The sequence below is a fragment of the Lonchura striata genome, chromosome 3, assembly GCF_046129695.1.
Source record: "Lonchura striata isolate bLonStr1 chromosome 3, bLonStr1.mat, whole genome shotgun sequence".
In the NCBI taxonomy this organism is placed as follows: Eukaryota; Metazoa; Chordata; class Aves; order Passeriformes; family Estrildidae; genus Lonchura; species Lonchura striata.
In genome coordinates, this window is record NC_134605.1 from 7,528,594 (window position 1) to 7,549,555 (window position 20,962).

Sequence of the window (20,962 nt, forward strand, 5' to 3'; positions counted from 1 at the left end):
CTGCCTGGCTTGCCACTAGCTGCTTGAAATATTTCCCTTGCTCATTAATGTTTCAAATAGTAGGAGCTTGTGGTGGTAGGGACAGTCCCTGTCCTGGCCATCAGTGGGCACAGCAGTGACAATGAGAACACGGCAGAGGTAGGAATGATTGTCCTGGCACTGGTTAGCTACACGAGCAGGGAGGATGGCAGGCCATGGGCTGCATGGTGGGCTAGCAAACCAAGGTTAATGCCTAGAGGAGTCCTCTGAGTAGTTCATTGTGGCTGGTAGCCCCTGATGAGACCTGTGGTACCACATCTTCACAGCTGCTGTGAGCCAGCACTGTGAGCCCAGCCTGCCTCTGGTGCCCACACCATGGCACTGCTGCAGGGGCACACACTCCAGTGCCCTCTCCCATTTCCTCCTTCCCCTTTGCCACAGGCAATCTATAAGAAAGTGGACAGTGACTACTCTGGTACCATCGACTCCCACGAGATGCGAAATGCCCTCAGAGAGGCAGGTGAGTGTGCTGCTCAGGGATTGGATCACCAAACACTGGGAGAGCAGCAAAGTGTTTTAATGGCTTTTCTTCTCTCCTGTCACCTAGATCACAGCATTGGCAGTGACATTCTCCCTTCCTGACAGTCACACACTGCAATCTTTCTGCTGTTTCACACATCAAACCCCATCGTCTGTGTTAAGAACCACTGGTACTTTTGTCCATGCTGTGGCCATTGCTTTTCCATTTGATTATTACTTGCTCTATTTTTGGCCTCATTATTTCCTAATCTAATAGTCCTCTTTCAGAGCTCTGCCCAAACCCTCTTTTTCCTTCATTTCCTCCCACCACCTTTCTCTCCTCTGGAGAAGGTGCAAGCCTGATCAAGGCATGCTCCAATGGTGTCCTCTGATGTGTTAAGTTTGGAACAGAGCTTTCCAGATAAGGGACATCTAGAGGAGCACTGTTTTTTTTGATTTGTCTTGTGCTCAGTGGATTTTATGTGAATGATCCAGAGACAGAAATAGCATGAATATGGGCCTGAATAGAGCCCAATGTGTTATGTGAGCAATTGGCTCTGCTGCAATCACTGCTATTCAGCTAGAGTGCCAAGACTCGCTAATTAGGGGTTTATCTGGGGAACATAGGACCGGTTTATGCTGCGAAACAATGTGAAATATGCAGCCTGACAAAATGCTGTGGGAGAACTCTATGCCTCTCTTCACCCAGCGCAATTGGCTTTGGAAAGGACCCACAGAGGTGGGCGTGGGAGTCCAACAGACCTTCTGGGAGGAATAGTCCTGCCCTCCAACCTGCAGCTGCAGCAGTCTGCAGATAAATCACATCCAAGACAGCAAATGAGCCTGCTGTGTCAGTGACTCCTGTGCTCTCCTGGCCTCAGGTTTCAGGCTCAGCGACGAGGTGCAGCACAGCATCGTCACCCGCTACGCCTGCAGCACCAGGCTGACCATCGACTTCGACGGCTTTGTGGCCTGCATGATCCGCCTGGAGACCCTGTTCAGTGAGTGCCCAAAGGCAACGCCGGAACGCTTTGGGCTTGCCTTAGGAACTTGGTGTCTTTTAGCTGTGAATGCAGCAAATTGCATGGAAAGGTCAGGGTGCCAGCAAAACTGTGTCAGAGGAAGCAGTGGAGAAATAGCAGAAGCCTTTTTGTCTGAATGCCCGTGGGGAGTAGGGGACACATTGCCATAACACACCATTCTCTCGTGCTTTACAGTCATCAGCAACTTATGGTCAGTGCTCTGGCCCCCACATTGTCCCAGCTCTGACAAATGGGACCATTTGTCACTTGCAGTTCTTACCCAGACCTGATTTACAGGTTTGTCCCCGGATCATGCCAGATCAGATTTTATAGTTGTCCTGCTGCCAGCTCCCACTTTGCTGCTGTACATCTATTCCACCCCATGAAGCAGCTTAGAAATCATTTGTAAGAACAAGAACCACTGTAATATTATCTTACAGAACCAGTCTACATTTCCAGTGGATCATGGCAAAAGGCCAGACCTTTATATTTTGTTGGACAGTGATTCTCTACATGCCAAACTCTGTGGTTTATATCCAGTTTTTTTTCCCCCACTCTTCTACATTTCAGAAGTGTTCCACCTCCTGGACAAAGACAAAAATGGAGTCATCCAGATCTCTCTACCTGAGGTAAGGCTGGTCAGACTGAAATACCACCTGATCCAACTGCAGCAGTAGACCACACTAAAATACACTTATTTAAAATCACTATTATAAGTGATTTAATCACTGTTATAAGAGAAACATAGTAGTGATTCAAAGGGCAAGTTTGTTTCTGTGAAAATATTCTTCAGCCCACAAGGCCTGCCTGAATTAGTAGAATGAACTTTTACCTTTATACGAGCAAAAAAGTAAAGATGCCTTCAAACCTCCCAAGGCTGATGGAGTAAGTGCTTGCACAGTGTATTTCACTATCTCTTTTTAGAGGGCAGTGGTCAATTCATTAGAAAACACACAGCAGGGAACTCTTCTCTTCTGGCAGAGAATGTACTGATCAACCTGCCAGAATTAGAAGAAACCTTTTAAGATGCCAGGTCTTTTTAGTTCCCACATTGTTTTTAATGCAAATTTTTCCTGCTGAAGCTGTTGTAAAAGCAATCAGCCTGAGCCTTCCCTTTGCAGAATACAAATATATCTCAGGAAACAGCTGGAAGGAGCCCCAAGAGGTCCATCCAATTAGTCCTCTCAGCTGAAGACTGGCTGGGAGGGAGGAGGATGGCTAGGAGGGCCTGTGACCCTCAGTCACAGTTAGTTAAATCTAGCTGAAATTGTACATTGCATACTCCCACCCTAGAGTTTTTCAAGGTTGAAAGTTGAAGCTTTCTCCTGCAGAACTCATCTTCCTTTGGAAGAGACCCCACTTGCAATGTTTGAGGCTGATCCTGGCAGTAGATTTCCCTGAAGTTCAAGAGCAGATGGATCCTACACATATAAAAGATTAAAATGCAACTCCAGCCTTTCCCAGCTTGTTCTCCCAGAGGCATGGAACAGTGCCCCAGTGGCATCCTGTAGACTTTCCTGATGCCCTGACTCCTTGTTCTGTTTCTCCCTCAGTGGCTGTGCTGCACACTGGTTTGAACCACAGTCAATCAATTCAGCAGAGACCTCTGAGGCTCTTCTGAGCATGAAACCGCTTGTTTGGCATCTCCTTGTTGTGAAAAACAGAAAGAGGAACTAATTTTTATTCCTGTCAAGTTACTTTAAGCCAATAAAAATGATCACCTATCAGTTATAAAATAAATACATTCTTAAACAAACAAACAAACAAACCCAGGACTGACCTCCTTTACTTTTCCTGCCCAAAGAGTATTGCTCTGTGCCATGCTGAAATCTCATCAGTTCTGACTTGGCACGGATGGACCCAGGTGGCTGTGGTTTGACTTCTGACTGTGCAGCAAAGTTCAGCAGTGTTCAAAATCCTGGAAGGGATCTCCATTGCTGCAGAACCCAGCATATGTTTTGCTCCATGCTCAAGAGTGTGGGCAAAATTTATGTTGCTGCCCTGGCAACCTCCCTTTGCAGACAATTGTCTGCTTTGGCTGTGCCAAGTGTCTGCAGAAGCTGGGGGTGAGGAGCTTGGAGGCAGATGCTGAGCTGCTGGGACCACAGAGGATTTGGGCACAGACACAGCCCCAAGGATTAACTGGGAATCAGGAAAATGTGATGGCACTCCTCCACAAATCTCAGCTCAGTCCTCCTGGAGGAGGAGAGAGGATGGAAGGTCAGATGCAATTTTCTGCAGTTATTTCAGCTGCAATCTTCTCCTGTAAATGCTTGTCCATATGCATGCCAAAAGATGGGATTTGGAGCTTTAGTTTAATGAGTGATGGAGCTCAGAAGCTCATGAAGGCAAGCAACAAAAAATGCACAAGTAGGGGGTCCAGGAGCCTGAGAATGCGGGGGATGTGCTAATGTGGATTGTGACTTGAAGAAGAAAATGAAGCTAACTGGCTTCAACTATCATAAACTTTGCACTGGCTCACAGTGCTATGTTTTCCTAAGACCTTGTAAAACATTTGTCCTCTTAAGAAAAAGCTCATCTCTACATTAAATTTCATAGTATTCTAAAGAGTAATATCATAGCAATGCAGGCAAAATAATCTAGCATTCTGCATTAGCAATCAGAAGGTATTTCTGGAACTTTCAGGAATGATCTGACAAGACCATGTATGTTGTGGTCAGTGACATGTCAGAAGCTTCTCCCCAGGAGCAGAAGGATTGCAGGCTGACATCTGTATCCTCAAGGCAATGTGGGGCCAAGACTGTCTCCCTCTTTCTCTTCAGTGCTGGGCTTGAGAGAGGCTTTTCTTCACACCTGCTGGTTCCTAAGCTCTTCCTTTGAGCAGGAAGAAAGCTGTTTGTTGTTTGATTCCCATTTCTGAAAACAGAATACCTGGTGACAAACTCCACACCTCACATCTCCCAGCATTTCTTCTTGCTGCTCACAGCTGTCTGACTAAAAGGGATGCATGACCTGTGTCAGTATACTACTCTGCCTTTCTAATTGATGTCCTCTAGTAAAAGAGAAATAAATATTTTGTTTGGGTTGCAGGATAAAAGCAAAGTAGGAACCACAGGCTTTCCCCTGCTGTCCCTCTGCACATATCACTGGCCATGACCTGTGTGCAGCTGTCATAGGTTGCCACCAGTTTCTCCTGGCAGATATTTGCCTGCTGACCAACAACAGACGCCTCTGTACCTGAAAGGCAAAGTTGCCTGGGGCAAGATGAGCTCTCCAAAACCACCAGAAAATTCTGGTGAATGCTCTGCCTGTTCAGTAGGATGAATGTGTCCTTCCCTGCCCTACGTCTTGCATATGCAACACGTCTCCTTGCTAACCATGCAACAGGGTGAGCTGGCTACTTGCAGCTTCAGATTTGCTTTCTGCTCACACGCGCTATTCATGAGTTCATTCCAATTATGGTCAGAGAGGCCTCTCTCCACAGGACTGGGAAAACTCAAACATATGCAAAAATCCATTGCATGCTCCCACTTCTTCTCCTTTTACAGCAAGCCAGATGCCCCCATCACAATAATTCTCACAGTTATCTCAATGGCTCTCACCCTCCTGTACAGGATGGGCAGAGTGCTGCACTCCATCTTCCTTTATCTTTGGAAAGCAGGCAGCTCCAGAGGAGCCACCTCTTCTTTCATTTGTTCTTTGAGTACAGCACTTGGCTATCAGGTCTTAGAGAACAACTGCTCAAAAATAAGCCTTTTCACGGGATTGAATGTGCTTCTCCTTTTCACTTGACGTGTCTGCAAAAAGATGATTAATGTCCACCTGATTTTCCTTCCCTATGCTGCAAGCTGGGCAAATGTCTGTGCTCATCAGTTCTCCCAGTTAGTCCTCATGGGGCTAAAATAGCTTTTTGACTAAAATGCCTGCAGCAGCTTCTGTGGAAGCAGTGGGGCATGGAGAGCTGAGCCACAGCCTGGGCATCTGGACTCGCACTCTTACACTCTGCATGTTGGCTGTGCTTCATTTTTGGAGCTGTGAAGGGCTGCAGCTCTCCTTAGATTTGAGTAGCTCAGTCATGGGGAATTATAATACAGGCAAGTCACAAAGGTTCATGAATTTGTGATCTGTTCCCTGTCACAGTGAAAACTCTGCTGCGTGGCATTCTCCACACTTTATAGATATGGCAGGGCTAAAGAGACTCCCACAGAAACTCTGCCACAGGTCTTCAGATCTTTCCTCTCTCTTTCCACTTGTCCATAGAAATGTTTTCCTCTGCACTGCATGCTGGTGAACTGGAAACTTGAACTCTGTACGTTTCTTTGGTAAAATGAGATTCACATTAGACCACATTCAGAGTCCCACATGCCTTGTGCACTAATTGCTTTGTGGTTGCCTACAGAGGAACTTCCCATGGGTATAAATCCTACCCCATCAGCATCTGACTCCAGCTTTGCACCAGAGTTAAGTATCTGCATTGTGGACAGGACAACCACAGGTATTTGGGATTCTGCCTATCAGCTAGGAGAACAAAAAGAACCAACCTTGTATGTGCAGTTATCTGTCCACCCTCCCAGAATAGGAGATTTATAGGGAGATCAATCCATCAGTGCAGGCTAATGATCAGACCTATGGCTTATGAGTGAGCACAGAAGGAACAGTGCTTTACAAATTTTCTTTCAATCTTTATTTCAGGCAATCCTGCTGAACCTGACTCAATGGTATGTTTTAATTCTTCCTTTCCATACAGTCCAGACAGCCAGGCAGGCCTGGAAGTCATGAGATACTGTAGGCACATTCTTTCTTTCCATGTCATTCAGGATGCATCCAACATCCCAGCCTGCTATTGTTATCCCAGGCTAAGCTTGTAGACTGGAGATTCAAATTCCATAAAAGCAGATGAGATTCTGGGTGCAAAAGGAACCCAAATTCCAAAGCTTTTGAAGTTTCTCCACCACTAATGATGTCCCCAGTGATAGTTCATCTTAAAGTGGTGCCCTGCTCCTGCCTGACAAGCTTGTTGCCATGGTGTCTGTCTCTCTCTGTATAACTGGCACGTACAGCATAAAAACCTCTCTTTTTAATAGAGCAAATTACTTCACTTGTTACTGTTGGCCACTCATTAACTCCTTCCTCAGTCTTTGAAATCTTCGATGCAGGTCTCACCTGACTTGCACTGTGTGGACAGGAGGTGCTTGGGGAGAGTTGTGTGCAAAGATGAAGAGCAGGCAGCAGAAAATAATCCGTAGGAAAATAATCCGTAGGACCTGAGGGATGGTCTCAAGAAGAACCTTGACAAACACTGGAATAACAACCAGGTAGAAGATGAATGAAGCAGCTTTTTGTCCACTCAGGAGCTGAGCAACATCAGGAGCTGGAGAAAATGGGTTCTCCTCTGACCCTGCAAGCTTCAGGGAAGAAGACATGTACACTCCCTTCAAAATACATATGGCTGACTTAGAAAACAAAATTCTCTTTTGCTATTTGGAAAGCTCTGTAAAACATTGGTGGTTTTGTCTATTCACTCATCTCTAAACACGTAAAAACTACATAGTCAGCCCAAGGAGTGATTAAGGTATTTCTTCTAACCCACCTTTTATTCATTCAAAGAAACCATGAACCATCAAACTCAAAGGTATTTTCGTTAAGTTAAAACTAGCTGGTGTGCTCCTCAATGTGATCCCTCACCAAAATAGGTTTTCCTAAGCTAGTTTAAACAGTGTAGCTTGATCTCACTCTTACAGAGATGATAACAGTGAGGGCCCTCTTCCAATGTCTTAAAGCATTTCAAGCCTCCCTAAATTCCCATATCCTTTTTGATAGTCTCTCTCTTATTTTCCTAAAGGCACAGACTGTCATATTTTTATCTCTGCTGTATGCTTCTTTTCAGCTGATACAGTGAAATGTTTCAGTGTTCCTTTGTTATACATAAAAAACCACTGGAGGTTGGTTTTGAAGGGGAACTTTCGTTATCGTCCTCAGTTGTTCACTCCCTGCCAGTGAGGACACAAGCTAGATCACAGGGTTTGCACTGTGCTCCAGACTTGCCCCACCACCAGCAGTTGCTGAGGTGGAGAAGCAGGAATAGCTGCAATCACTGGCAAACATCACCCAGGTGCTCTGCTGAGGCTTCTTTGAAACAGCTTGCAGAACTCGGGTACATGGGGCACAGAATCCCCAAGAAAACTTTCAGTCTGTACACGTAGAAAACATCTCAAATCTTCCCAAAGACGTGTCTTCATTGCATCATAGATACATGGGTACAGTTACCTCATTTCAGTGTAAGTGGATGTTTTCTCTGTGTCTTTACTCAGCCCTGTTGGCTCCGTGGGGACGCCACTAAACTTCCCACCGCAAATGTCACTGCCCTGGCAGTGGCATCACAGACTATGAGGAGAAAATGAGCAGACAGCCTCCTTGCCATTGAAGGCCTGCTTCTGTGCTAGACACAGAAACTGGTTTATTGCTAACCCAGTAGCTCTCATTGCCTTTAACACCTCTGAAACTAGTCGGGCTACTTGTTTGGTGAAGCTTTCAAATGAAAAGGAGAATAGGCCAAGGAAGCATGACATTGCTTTAATGCTAAAATCATCAGTGCTCTCTTTAGTAATGATGGGCATCCTTTTGCCACAGCTTAGCTACAGATAGCACAGGATGTGATATTTCCAGAGATTTCTCATTTCTCTTAGTTTCTCAATGCACCTTTACTTGATTAGCCCGCACTCCTAGGCCAGTTCTTGGGCACAGCTCCCTGGATACCTGGACTTCAAGATTACCTGTCTTTAATGTCATCGATATAGGCTTGATCAGGAAAAAAAACATTTCTTCTTATTTAAAGAGCTTTAATTGGTAGTTGATATGAGTAAGATATCTGGCACGGTCTCTAAGCCAGCCAGCTTAAAACTGTGAGTGTTTGTAAAACTGTGTGTGTTTTTCCAAGCTGTAATCACACTCTTAGTCTACTGTGCAAATTTACCCAGTACACATACCAGAGCAGGTATGATCTCTTGGGAATTTCAAGGAGCTTTGTGACCAACATATTTTATTTCAAATGGTGGTTTGCTATGTTTCAAAAGATCGTCGTATTTACTTATTAATTTGCATGGAGTTGGAGCTCAGAAAATGCAGTGCTTGTCAAACATGAGATTGATGACTGGTGGTGATTGGTGTTGTGGCAGGCAGTGGGGCATCCCACAGGGTCTCTGTGTTGGGATGCAGCAGCATTCCCAAGGGATATTCCAGTGTGCAGTTTGTTTCATATGAAGGATGATCCCATCTGCCTTGAGTGAAAGAATCTTTGCTGGGGAAGCCTTGCCCGGCAGATGGCAACTGTGAATACAGGAAACTAGGAAAATATTTTCAGCTTCAGAGAGAATCACTATAAAATTAATTAAACAGGGAAAAAAAAGGATTAAAGGAAAAATGAGAAAATTATAAAGTACTAACCTGACCTCTAATTTGTAAAGCACCTTTAGCCAGAACCCTGAGAGAAGGAGCTATCTGAAACAGCAGTAGTTAGCTTAATAATAACGATGCTGATTCCAGCAGGGAGTGCCAGCTTTCTACATGTTGATTTAATTGGAACTCATCTCAGTTTTGGGCTGGGATTTTTTTTTTTTTTTTTTTTTGGTGTGTGTGTGTGCTTTTATACATGCTGATAATGTTTGAATTGCAGACACACTGGTCTGGTGCATGAAAGCTTGAATGAGAAGTTATCTAACCAAATTTTAGTGTCCAAGCTGACAGGAGTACAAGCAATGAACAAGCTTTATGGAGAGAGAAAATACAATTAATTTCAGAGTTTACACCTTGCACTCTATGGTGATACCAGTAACGTGAGTAGGAAGAAAAAAAGAATGATTTTTAAAATTATGTGGGTTATCATTATAGGTTACCCTAGCAAATTTAATTTTGCCTGTATTCATAAAAATCCTTGACCCCCTGCCCCCACCTCCATAGGATGCAAATATTATTCTAGTTTATAGGATATCTCCCCTCAGTACCTGATGTCCTATCACTATTCTGTGATATAATGGAGCTCTGTAATGGTGATGCCTTACTGTCTGTAGGGATGTATGTTTCTTTTAACATAAGGTACATTTTGTGAATAACATATAAATGAGAATATCTTGAATAATCACAGTGTTTGTCGAACCATGGTATTGCTTCTCTGGATTCCTACACATACAATAGATGGAATTTCCTCAGATACCAGGAGAATGTTTTTTTATTTGAACTTTCTTTTCCTCTGAATGAACTCTTCTGTTTTGGGATTCCTGGGAGAAAAAGGTAAGTAAAATACTGTTGGCCAGGTCTCATTCATTTCATTTAAAAGGAGCTGGTAACACAGTGATAGCTGGCTTGAGGATACTTGATGTTTCCATCCCAAAGTACAAGATCATTTCACGGAGGGTTGGAGACAGCTAAATCAGAACTCAGCTAGAAGAGGAGTAATTCTGGCTAGACTAACAAGGTTCATTGCATTGAGCAGAAAGTGCTCAGCATATTTTGATATTGGTTCTGGTAGGCTGGAGTTTTCCACTGTTTGTAGTAAATTATGCTCCATGACATAGGAGTGGTCAATAGAGAAATCTGGGAATACAGCTCATTCAGAGGCACTGCAAAACCAATTATACCACCAGCAGATCTCAAAAGTACCACAGAGCTAGACAAGCCTATGCTGCAATATGCCTTCAACCTGCACTTCCTATGTCTACATCTAATTAATTTTCTTAATTGCATAACAGCACTCTTCCTAATTACACTGGGGAACCACTCCTGGTTCTTTATCTATTGCTCAGACTCTTCTGGCTGTCATTGTCTCAGCACAGTCCCCAGCCTAATTTTGTGCTAGCCCACACAGACTGCCTGGGGCGTGCTGGGCACATCCTCAGCTGCTGCAGTGACATCCCCCAGGCCCAGATGGATGCCCTCACTCACACGGGGCTCCTGGCTCAGTAGGGCCCTGCAGCCACGGGGCTGTTGTGGAGACATTACTGTGTGATGGAAGGATGTTGTTAAGGTCTCCTGTGAAAAAGAGCCAGCAGAAGCTGCTGGCAGTGCTTATCCACAGTTTTGTTGGTCCTACAGTACCCAGGAGCTGGGCTATGTGCTCCTGTCCTAGGTTATAATATTGGGGTGTATTCCATTCTCAAGCTGCAATTCCTTTATTTCTTTCCTTATGTCAGAGGTAATTCCCTCCAGGAGGACCTGTTTTTTTAGCCACATGACTGATAAGATCACACATTCTATTGTGAGATACTCCACCCAGAGGGAGGAGCCAACGATGCCATCAAGGATATCGGTGGGGCTGTGCAAACAGCAAGCAGATCCCTTCTTCCAAGAGGAACAGCTGAGACCTTCTCTGCACTGCACCCCAGAGGGAAACTACATCAGTCTACAGGAGCACTGCTTGGACAGAGCCATTCCTGCTACCACCACCCTAGCCAGCAAGTGTCAGGTTGTATCTCTAACTCTGTCAGTGGTTCTTTTGTGCTATTGTATATATTTAGTTCTTTGTTCCCTTTTCCTAATAAATTGTATTTCTGACTCAGAGCCTCTCACTGGTTTTGCTTTTCAAACCAAGACAGTTCCTCAGTACCATTTAATTTGGGGAATACTAAGTCTTTATTAGTAGATGGCATGCTCGTGAAACAAGGAGCACAATGAAAATGAAAAAATCACCCCCAAATGAGCTGACAGACAGAAGGAACCTCCCACTCCAGGTACCTCCATTTACCCCATCATTGTAACTGGAATATACAGGGCTGCAGGCAGGCACGCAATAAAACCATGCAAGGGGAAATGCAACCAGCAATTAAAAGCCAGGTAACCCAAAATCCCAGTGTGAGGAGTCTGGTTGCCAGGGAGCACACACATCCCAGTGCTGCCAAATACATCTGCCAGGTAGTGGTGCACTTTTCCTTTCACTCAGACTGAAGTTAAACACCTGAGGTGCACTCCACATCTATCCATGGCACCAGTGTGCTTTAACACAGCATTGGTGCATCTGGGTTTCCACCACTCCTGGAAAGTAGCTGGAGTCTGGATCCTTTTGGCACTATCCCCATATTTTGCTGAAACCAGCCAAGAATTTCATAGTAATATTTGGTAGATTTTGTATCTTTTTTCCTCCTTTGTTTTCAAATTTTCTAGAATCTGACTTCTTAGCCAATGGGTTTGCCAGGAGCTCTCTCAAGAAAGCATCTGCTGTATTCCAGGAGAAGAAGATGTTCAATATAATATTGAAGTAGCACACTTAGACCTGATCAAAGGAGATAGATTTTACAAATTCTAAATAAAATGCAAAACTTGTTGTAACTGGATGTAGTTGGTCTAGAGTATTTGGCAAGATGAGAAGAGGGATCAGACATTTGTATGGCAAAAGGGCAACCAGTGGTTTTGCTTTAATCTTTATTGCTAACCACCTTTTGAAAATTATGAAACTTCATAATTTTAGGCTTTGACCCAACCACTAATATTAGAGATTAAGAGCAAACCTGCTGTGAAGTTTAAAATAACCCCCCATATATGTGGCTACTCTGAAACACTTGATCTTGGACGCTTTGAGACAGGATGGTCCACTGGATTGACCAGAGATCCCTCCCAGGAGACCAGTGCTTGCTCCACGTTTCCTCAAACAGACTTGTCCCCATCTGCTGTGCAGGTACCACCAGTGCTTTGAATTTCACCCCTCTGGGTTGCCAGAAACCTCATGCCAGCTTCTGCTTGGCTGAACAGAGAGGAGCTGACATGCCACAGAGCAGAAGGAACTTGTGCCCTCTCAGAAAGATTTCACTTTTCCTCCTCCTTCCTTTGCTGCTTTTACTGCATCTTAAATAATTGCTACAGAGTGATGTTTATTCTTTATTCATATGTTTATTCTTTATTTATAGATTTATAAGGCAATGAAATTGTGAAAGGTATTTGCAAAGTCCAGTTCTGGCCAATTATTGAATTGGCTGAAATATTTTTGATTAGTAACAATTACTCTAAAGTAGAAGAGAACCCAGAAAAGCAAAATTGGTTTGTTGTTTTTTTGTTTTTTGTTTTTTTTTTTCCTGTACAGATACTTATAATATGTGGGCTTGAGGGCACTAAGACAGATACCAAAATAATTTTATATTATCCCGATCTCTGCCAATTGAGAAAAACCTCCCTGGGACTCTAGGGCTCCCTCAGGAAGCACAACATGGGAACAACCCATGGCTCTGATTTTCAGATCTGATGATGACAGTGACTATAGACCCCAGATCTCCTGAAAGCATCCCTTCCTGACTCCTGTTTTCTAGCAGCTCTAGAAAATTACTTGTGGGATGGAAGAAAAAAGACACTAGAATTTAAAAAGCTATCCTGGCAGGGATCAGTCCCCAGAGAAGAAGCATCTGGGTGCCCAAAGGGACAAATATCTCTGTCTGTAAACATGTTTCTTAGTGATGATGATACCCAAGCTGTAATGCTTCCTTTTCATCTAGCCCTTTTAACTCACTCCCAGCAACACAAGGCTTTGGCCTGAGATTTCCCCTGTCATCCATTCCCACAACCAAGATCTGTGAGACACATCTGCTTTTAAATTGGGTAGGACATGTACCAGGTGCTGCATCCACGAGTACTGCACAAACGGTGAAATCCAAAAATTGCCTTTCAGCACAGCCTGATTAAAACCAGTATAAAACAGCAGCAAGGTCTGTCTGAGCCTCCAGACCAGTCATATTGTTTTGGGATCTCTCTCGGTATGTGACAGTCTGCTCTGCTGGAATTGCAGCACCATGCATCTTGGTGTTGAGTTTTAGAAGAGAGTTCTCTTTCAAAAAGAAAAGGTCCTTCTGCATGCAGGCTGGCAGAGCCCTATGTCTTCTGTCACCCACAATATCCATTTAAATCTATATGCTCAGTTCCCAAGTGAAAAAATACTTAACTTTCTCGATGCCCCCCATTAGCCTGGGCAGATGTCCCAGACCTTTGTGTTTAATACAGGTTCCACCAAACAAAATAGGCCCTGATACCTTTTTCCAGCCTGGATCCTGCATGGAATCTTTGCTTCAAGTGAATTTGCAGTGTATAAATGTTTGGGAGCTCACTGCATTATTTCCCTGGTGATAAAGAAGAGAAATAAAATCTGGACCACACTTTTCAGGATTTATAGGAGTAACAGGAATAAAAAGACAATAAAACATGAATTATCACTGAAGTCACAAGCTTGACTCTAATACAAGCAAAGGTCAGATCAGATAATAAAACAGTTCATTCTTTCCACTTCAGATTAGGAGGGTACTCTAATCCTCAAAACAACCTTGTTGAATATACTCACATATGCCAGTGCCAGTGGCTAGCTCTAAAAATAATAAATGCGATTCATTTTAGTTTTGGACATGAATTTTTGACTGTCATGACTCAATACACAGGGAAGAGTCAAGAAGATATCACCAGTTCCTGCTCAGAGGAAGGAGTTAGTACCACTTGTTTTCAAAAGCATTTTCAAGACCCAGTGAGAACTTGTGTGTGGCAGGACCTCACAGGGATGTTCACCCCATTTTAAAGGTCCTCTGCTGAGAAACCTGCTTAAGAAACATGACCAGAATGATCCAAAGATGTGTAAATGATGGAAAGGTGTTGCAAGTATCTCCTCTCCCAGAGAGGCTTGAGTGACACAGTCTGAGCTGACCTTGCTGTAATGTCTCACTTTGATTGTTGAAATTCCAGTTAACACTTTTTTTAAATTATTATGTCCATTTCTCTCCTGCATGTAGCACCTTCTGTCTTTAAAGAGACATGGACAGATTGCAAAAGCTCCCAGGTATTGATTTTGTTGACATTAAACTTTAAATTTGAGCTGATTTCTGAGCGGGTATAAAGAATATTGTGAATTTGTTTTAAAAATACCTCCATGGAAACACACTAAAATTGGCTGGAAATATTTAAAATGTAACATAATCCTTATTTGGATTTTATAGTGATACATATAATTTCTCTTTAAGAAAAAAATTGGAATGGCTCCATGATGTCTGAAAAGTCAATTAGAATAAAGCTTTCCAAGTGGCTGCATCCTTTATTTCCAGCTGGGAAGAGATGTCCCTGACTTTATATTCAATACAGGTGTTCTGCCAGTGACTTCCACCAGTGCTGGAGCTGCCTTCCAGAATTGAGTGCAGAATCAAAGTCAGCACAGGATGGATCCCAAGCCTGAACCCAATCCCAGCTCACATCCACTGCTTTGATGCAAACTCTGCCCAGGGACAAGCTTTGGGTGAGCCCTGGCATGGGGGAGAGGAATCAAGGACTGACTCTCTGTGTCCTCTCACAGAATCACAGAATATTTTTCTCTTGTTTGATAAACATTTTGTGACTGTGACCTGAACACTGCAAGATAAAGCTCAGTTGGGTAATTTTAATGAAATCTCAGAGGCTTGGAGAGAAAATTCTGGAGGTGTTTAAAGAAAGTGCTTCTATTTCACACTGTGATGCAGCAGCTGAAATTAAATTCTGATTAATATTGATCAAAAGCAGTAGTAAGTGACTGTACTGACCTTTGATTGTCAGTGGTTTTTTAATACATGCCGGAGTTCAAGCAAGTAAAAGACCAAGGAGAGATGGCCGGGGGCATGATGGGGAGAAAAAAGGGAAGGGGTATTAATATAATAAGTGTGGCATGTACATGCCTGTTATTTAACTACAGCTCCTGCCTGCTTCATACCCTCAGGCAGCCTGAAGCTAACTAATAACCCTGTCATCTGGAGAGAAAACACAACACTGATCATCACAGTTTCACAAATAAGTAATTTTAAATTAATTATATCACATCCTAATAAGACCAGCTCTGATTGTCTCCTATCTTATCTTGGATTACTTTATCAGCACTGAATAATAACTTTGCAGATAAACCTGGGAGTGCTTGAGCAGCAGCTGATGCTGAGTGTCTCTCTGTGTCACTGCCTGCACCTCCCTGACCTCCTGAAGTCCTGATGAACAAGGCTCACCGTGCAGGGAAAGCCAGGGAATTTTTCCCTTTTCATTTAGCATTGCCTGATGCCATCCCACAGCTGCACCCCCAACCCCCCTGCCCCCACTGAGCTTATTACAGTCACCTCAGCTATTCCAGATTATCTCAAGGTTCACCCCAAATGCAAACCTGGAGTTTGTGACTCAGCTCTCCTATATGAAGCTATGCTCCCAAGCAGCTCCCTCTACCATTTTGCTAAGCCCAGAGTCTGTTGGATGACAAAGCAGCCCCTTTATTTTGATATTCCAACGATATGAATGGCACTGACAAGTTGGAGAGAGGAGAGCTGTACTCATGGTGAAGTACCAGAGTGGGCAGAGGGAGATCTTGGAAAACTCTCAGCCTGCCTCTGTAACAGCTACCTGAGAAATGATCCTTCAAAATGCTCTTTTTGTCAGAAAGTGCCTCTCTGTTGAAATAAATCAGGCTTACTGCATTTTCAGTCTCAGAAGAGAGCTGAAGCAGAATCAAAATATCAATGAATTGATGCAATTTCTTTTTCCTTAAAATTTTAATTTACAGGAAAGGCGTTTGAAATCAAAACATTGGCATGGTTTTAATATAATCTTCAAGCAAAAAACCCTCATGGTTTCTCCTTTTAAACAATAAAGGAGAAGCAAGGATATTCAAAGTAATGGTAACTGTCTTAGGCCAGTAAAATATTCCCCACCTGGCCTGGCATGCTACAAACTGGACACAAATTTCAATTTTGCAACAAATGGGGGCAAGTAACTGCTATAACAAACTGTGTAGGAGACACTACATTACAGCAGTCCTTCAGGTCACTCTTTGAGCTCATGCAAGAAGGATTTCCCTTCAAACCATTGATGACTGCTAATGAGCTCCAAGAGAAGCACATTAACTAATGGTCACCCCTTTTGCAGATGTCTTTCTTTGAAGAGAGAGAGAGTGGCAAAGCTCAAGTGTCAGGAGTTCAGGAGCTGCAAGAATCAGACCCATTAGTATCCTCCCAGCAGTCATATTTTCACCCTAGGAAAATGAAACTTTGCCCAATTGGCAATATTTTATCACTTTTAGGATAAGAGATCACCTCTCTCAACAGCTGTTTATAGTTTTTCCAGTAGAAGTTACCTCTGTTAAAGATAACCAGGCCTGATGACTTCATTGGCAAATGTTTTCAAAAAGTTTGATCTGAATGCAGAGTTGGTGGGAGCAGGAGTGAATTATAGACTTGAGGCTCCAGTCAAAGTAAATAGTTTCTAGTGAGTGCTCAAAAGGGCAGTTGTAGCAGGATGTTGTGCCTGGAGTGGGGGGGAACAACTCGAACAACACTGGTTTTGCAAAGCTATCAGCAGTGAAAGGAGAAGGGGGCTGGCACACTGCTTTTGGTGTTGGATGATGCTGAAAACATCCTGACTCATCGTTCGCAAAGATAAACATCCTGATAGGGAGGTGAGGATGTGGCAGACCTGATAAAGTACCTGATATAAAGGGACAAGCAAGTGATATTGCTGATAACTTATCTAAAGATGCTGAGCTGACACAGCTGGCCGGGAGACATATGACGGACAGAAAATCACTTTATATATAAAAACCTAGTCCTGCTTTTTAACAACAGGGTCTTCATGGAATCACAGAATGTTTTGGGTTGGAAGAGACCTTAAAGATCATCCAGTTCCAGCTCCCTGCATGGGCAGGGACACCTTCCACTACGCCAGGTTGCTCAAAGCCCACCCAACCTGATCTTGAACACTTCCAGGGATGGGGCAGCCACAGCTTCTCTGGGCATCCTGTGCCAGGGCTCACACCTTTTAACATACTCCTTCTTGGAGTGTGTTTGGAGATTCCTCCCTGAAGTGGGGACACCCCTGAAGGTGATTCCTTGAGGATGAATGAAAGAGATTTCCCTGCAGTCGTTGGCATGGGTGAGTAACATCAATCTCTACTTAATAATTGGTTTTGCTTGCTGCAATATAATTGCTTCAATATTGCTTCAATACTAATAGCTTCCTCTATTGTGCAGTAAATAATTTTGATTAAGATCTTTTAGTCTAGTCATGAAATTATTTATTTTTATATAAATATATTTGGTTCCCCGTCCTTTACCTTGTGGGACAAAGTTGTATGAAGGTTCAATTACACCTACATAATCATTGACATAAATCATTGACAAATCTGGGGCTAAGATTGGATCCAGCAGCACCTGGACTCCTCTCTAGGAAGGAGTTTAGAGAGCAAGGAGGTTCTTTCTGTCCCTCATGACTCAACAGAAGGGCTTCTCTAATAAACTTTATCCGAAACTTGGCGCTGTTGAGGCAGGACGTGAATGAGACGACTCCACTCAGAAGGTGAGAGTAAAATGCTGATTTATTTCAAAATACATCACTCTTTACAGACAGCTTTGTCCAGGCCAATTCCATTGGTCCTGAAGTGAAAGCAACCCATCCCACTGGTGCACAGTGCATGATGCACAGTGGTAGAACTTAACTATAAACAATGTGAAAAACAAGAGAGATAAAGAACCTTATTTACATTACTTTCGGCACTTTCTCAGGCTTCTGACTGGTTAGAAACTTTCCTTTTCTCTCTTTGAATGAATCTGAGACCGACAGAAGCTCTCATTCTGCCTGAGACAGCAGGATAACCAAAGCCAAACTCATGCAGATCAATGAACTCTCCACACTTGTATCGTGTTGATTTTTGAATTCATGGGAGGCCTGGACAGCCCAGACTGGGAACCAAAATGGTGCTTGGAGCTGCACCAACTTGTCTGCCAACTCATGTGATCCAGCTGTCTTTCTGCATCAGGGAGAGAACTGAAAGAGGGAGATGTCCTGACCCTCAGCTCTGGCTCCTCTCTAGCTGCTGACATAGGTTAGGGACAACTTGACAAATGGCTCCTCTGCAGAGTGTGCTGAGGAGCCCAGGGTCCAGGCTGATGCTTTATGTCCTGTGCAGTACGACTGAACAAGAGCCATACGTTTGCCAGGGGACTCATTTAAAACATGTTTTTACTCATCCGCTCCACACTGGCACAGTGGTCTTGTCTGTAGCATCACAGAGGAATTTTCTCATTATTCTACTCCCTGGGCCATATTGTTTCCATGTGCTTTTATCTTGTTTTTCAGTATAGAATTCTTGTCATACCATTTGTGGCTGAGACAGATCTACCAAAGGAAGCAGAGAGTTTTATTCTTGCAGCTTTAATTTGGACTCCGTATTCAAATCCCTGTGATCTTATGAAGAGTCTGAGGGCAAGATGTGCATCACTGCTCCTCTGGACTGTTGCTGGTGGCATAATGTGGTGCCTCTCAGGGCATTCTGAGGACATCAAAATTGATGCCTGTGTCTTTGGTTCTTGTCAGCAAAATGGTTTTTCTTTCCCCACTGGGTATCAGACTGTTGCACTGCACCGGTGCTGGCTGGCCCCAGGTGCTCCTGGAAGTCCTGTTCAGCTGTGATGTCACCTTGTGTACAGCACTGACCTCAACCTACCCCCAGGCTAAACAACAAGAAGCTCTCTTGTAATGGTTTTCTACAAAATGCTGCATGCAATCCCTTAGTTCATGAACTTCCCTGAAAATAGTGACTATATTCGGATCTTCTTGCAATAGAGGCAGGCTTTTGTGACTAGACTAGGGAAAAGGATTGCTCCTAAGCCTCTGTGGAAAATACCTTGTGAGAATTGATCACAGGAGACATCCTGGCAGCTCAGATGTGGGTAATGTCACAAATAAATGACAGTTAATTTGAGAAGGGGAAAGATGAAATGAGAAAGTGTAAGGAATAACAATCGTAAGTTTAAAATCCCTAAGGAAAATATCAAGTCAATATTTAAGGTCAGAGCAATTCTATTTTTCAAGCAAAATCATTGCCTTTATTAAGAATAAAAAGAGTGATAATGTAAATGTCTTGACACTGTGTTTTCATTTCAGGCTTGGTATAAATACTTGTTTAAATCACTGTCAATCTAGTCCCTCCTATATAGATCAGACTCATCTTTTCCACATTGTTTCTGTGCTTTTTCCATTTCTACCACATCAGCCCATTCTGACCTTGAGCAAGTCTCCCCCTGTATCTCTGCTCCCTTTCTGTAAAATGTGGGTGATAGTACAGCAAGCCTGCAAGGAAAAAATGCCCTGGAAGTACAATTTCAGAGTGGGTGCTGTGAACATAGCTCAAGGAAATAAGCTCTCAAAGACAAGGTGAATTCAGGTTTCAAAACAGCTTTGATGACAAGTCGATCTAAAATTCTTGTTCCACTTGCCCTTGGCTTTTTGGGGTGTTTCTAAATCGTATTCCAGTGCAGGACCCTGGAGCAATGGGCAAGGCAGTGTGGCTGCATGTGCTGGTTCACATCAGTGCCTTTGCTATGCAGGGCTGAGTGCCAGTCAAAGGCTCCCCTCTTCCAGCTCCAATTAACTTCATGTCGTTCAGCAATGCCTGCTCTGCATGCATCTGCTGCTTCACCTCTCGTGTTTAGACTAATGAGGACAGAGCCCACACATCTTGTCAAATGTTTGCTGTGGTGATCACTGTCACATTCTTGGAGAGGCTTGAGAAAAAAAAATTAAGGCCAAGATCACCAGCACCCTGAACTTGGGTAAGAAAAGGGGATCCTATGTATTGTAAGAATATATTATATTCTTGTATTTGTATTTGGTAAGAAAAGGGGATCCTATGTATTGTAAGAATATATTATATTCTTGTCTTTGCATTTGGTAAGAAAAGGGGATCTTATGTATTGTAAGAATATATTATATTCTTGTATTTGTATTTGGTAAGAAAACGGGGATCCTATGTTCATGAAGATGCTGGAATAATGACACAGCACATCCTGGAGATGTGAAGGACATGTAGGTGATTGGAACTAGGAGCCAGCATGAATACAGCAAAGAAAACCCTGCTTGCCAAACCTGATAATCTTCTGTGGTGACACGGCTGGGCTGGGACTTGAGGGGAGTACAGAGGCCACTGGCCGCTTCAGGAGGACTGTCTGCTGGAATAGCCTCATGGAGAAGCTGGAGAAATGTGGGCAGGCTGAGCAGAATGGGAGGTGGTTTGAAAGCTGGCTGAGTGGCTGCGCCCGAAGACTGGTGGCCCAAAGTGGCACCAAGTTTATCAGAGATCAGGACCAGCAGTGAAGCCCAAAGCAAGGGGAAGTGAAGACCAACAAGTGAAGGGAGATGACCCTTCCCCTCAGCTGTGCCCTGATTCTTCCCTTGTGTGTCTGCCAAACTTAACATCCCTTGAGAAAGAGACGAACTTCTACCCTGCTGCGTGTCCCTCTGGTCTGAGCCCTGCCCCGAGAACTGTGGGTGCTGTGTGGTGGGAAGAAGGCAGTGGGGCAGGAAAAGAAAGGGAGGATGGCAGCAGCAAGGCTGCCTTTCAGCTGCCTCTGGCTGTGCAGAGGTGATGTGTGGCCAGTGGGGTGAGCTAGTGTGGGAAGGAGGGAGAGAAGGTCCAGCTGTGCCCCTCAGGGAACACAGAAGGTTGGAAAGGCACCAGGAACACCAGCACAGCC

At 43.8% G+C, this 20,962-nt stretch overlaps 1 protein-coding gene across 1 annotated transcript in view; it reads left to right on the top strand.

Annotated features, from left to right (window-relative positions):
* CAPN8 (calpain 8) overlaps positions 1-3,097 on the top strand; it is a 29,556-nt gene extending 26,459 nt beyond the window's left edge. Inside the window, exons 18-21 of the mRNA XM_021552742.3 lie at positions 421-499; positions 1,380-1,499; positions 2,091-2,149; positions 3,074-3,097. Of these exons, the coding sequence (XP_021408417.2) occupies positions 421-499; positions 1,380-1,499; positions 2,091-2,149; positions 3,074-3,097 (282 nt within the window). The remainder of the gene's footprint in view (positions 1-420; positions 500-1,379; positions 1,500-2,090; positions 2,150-3,073) is intronic.
* Positions 3,098-20,962: the final 17,865 nt, after the last annotated feature.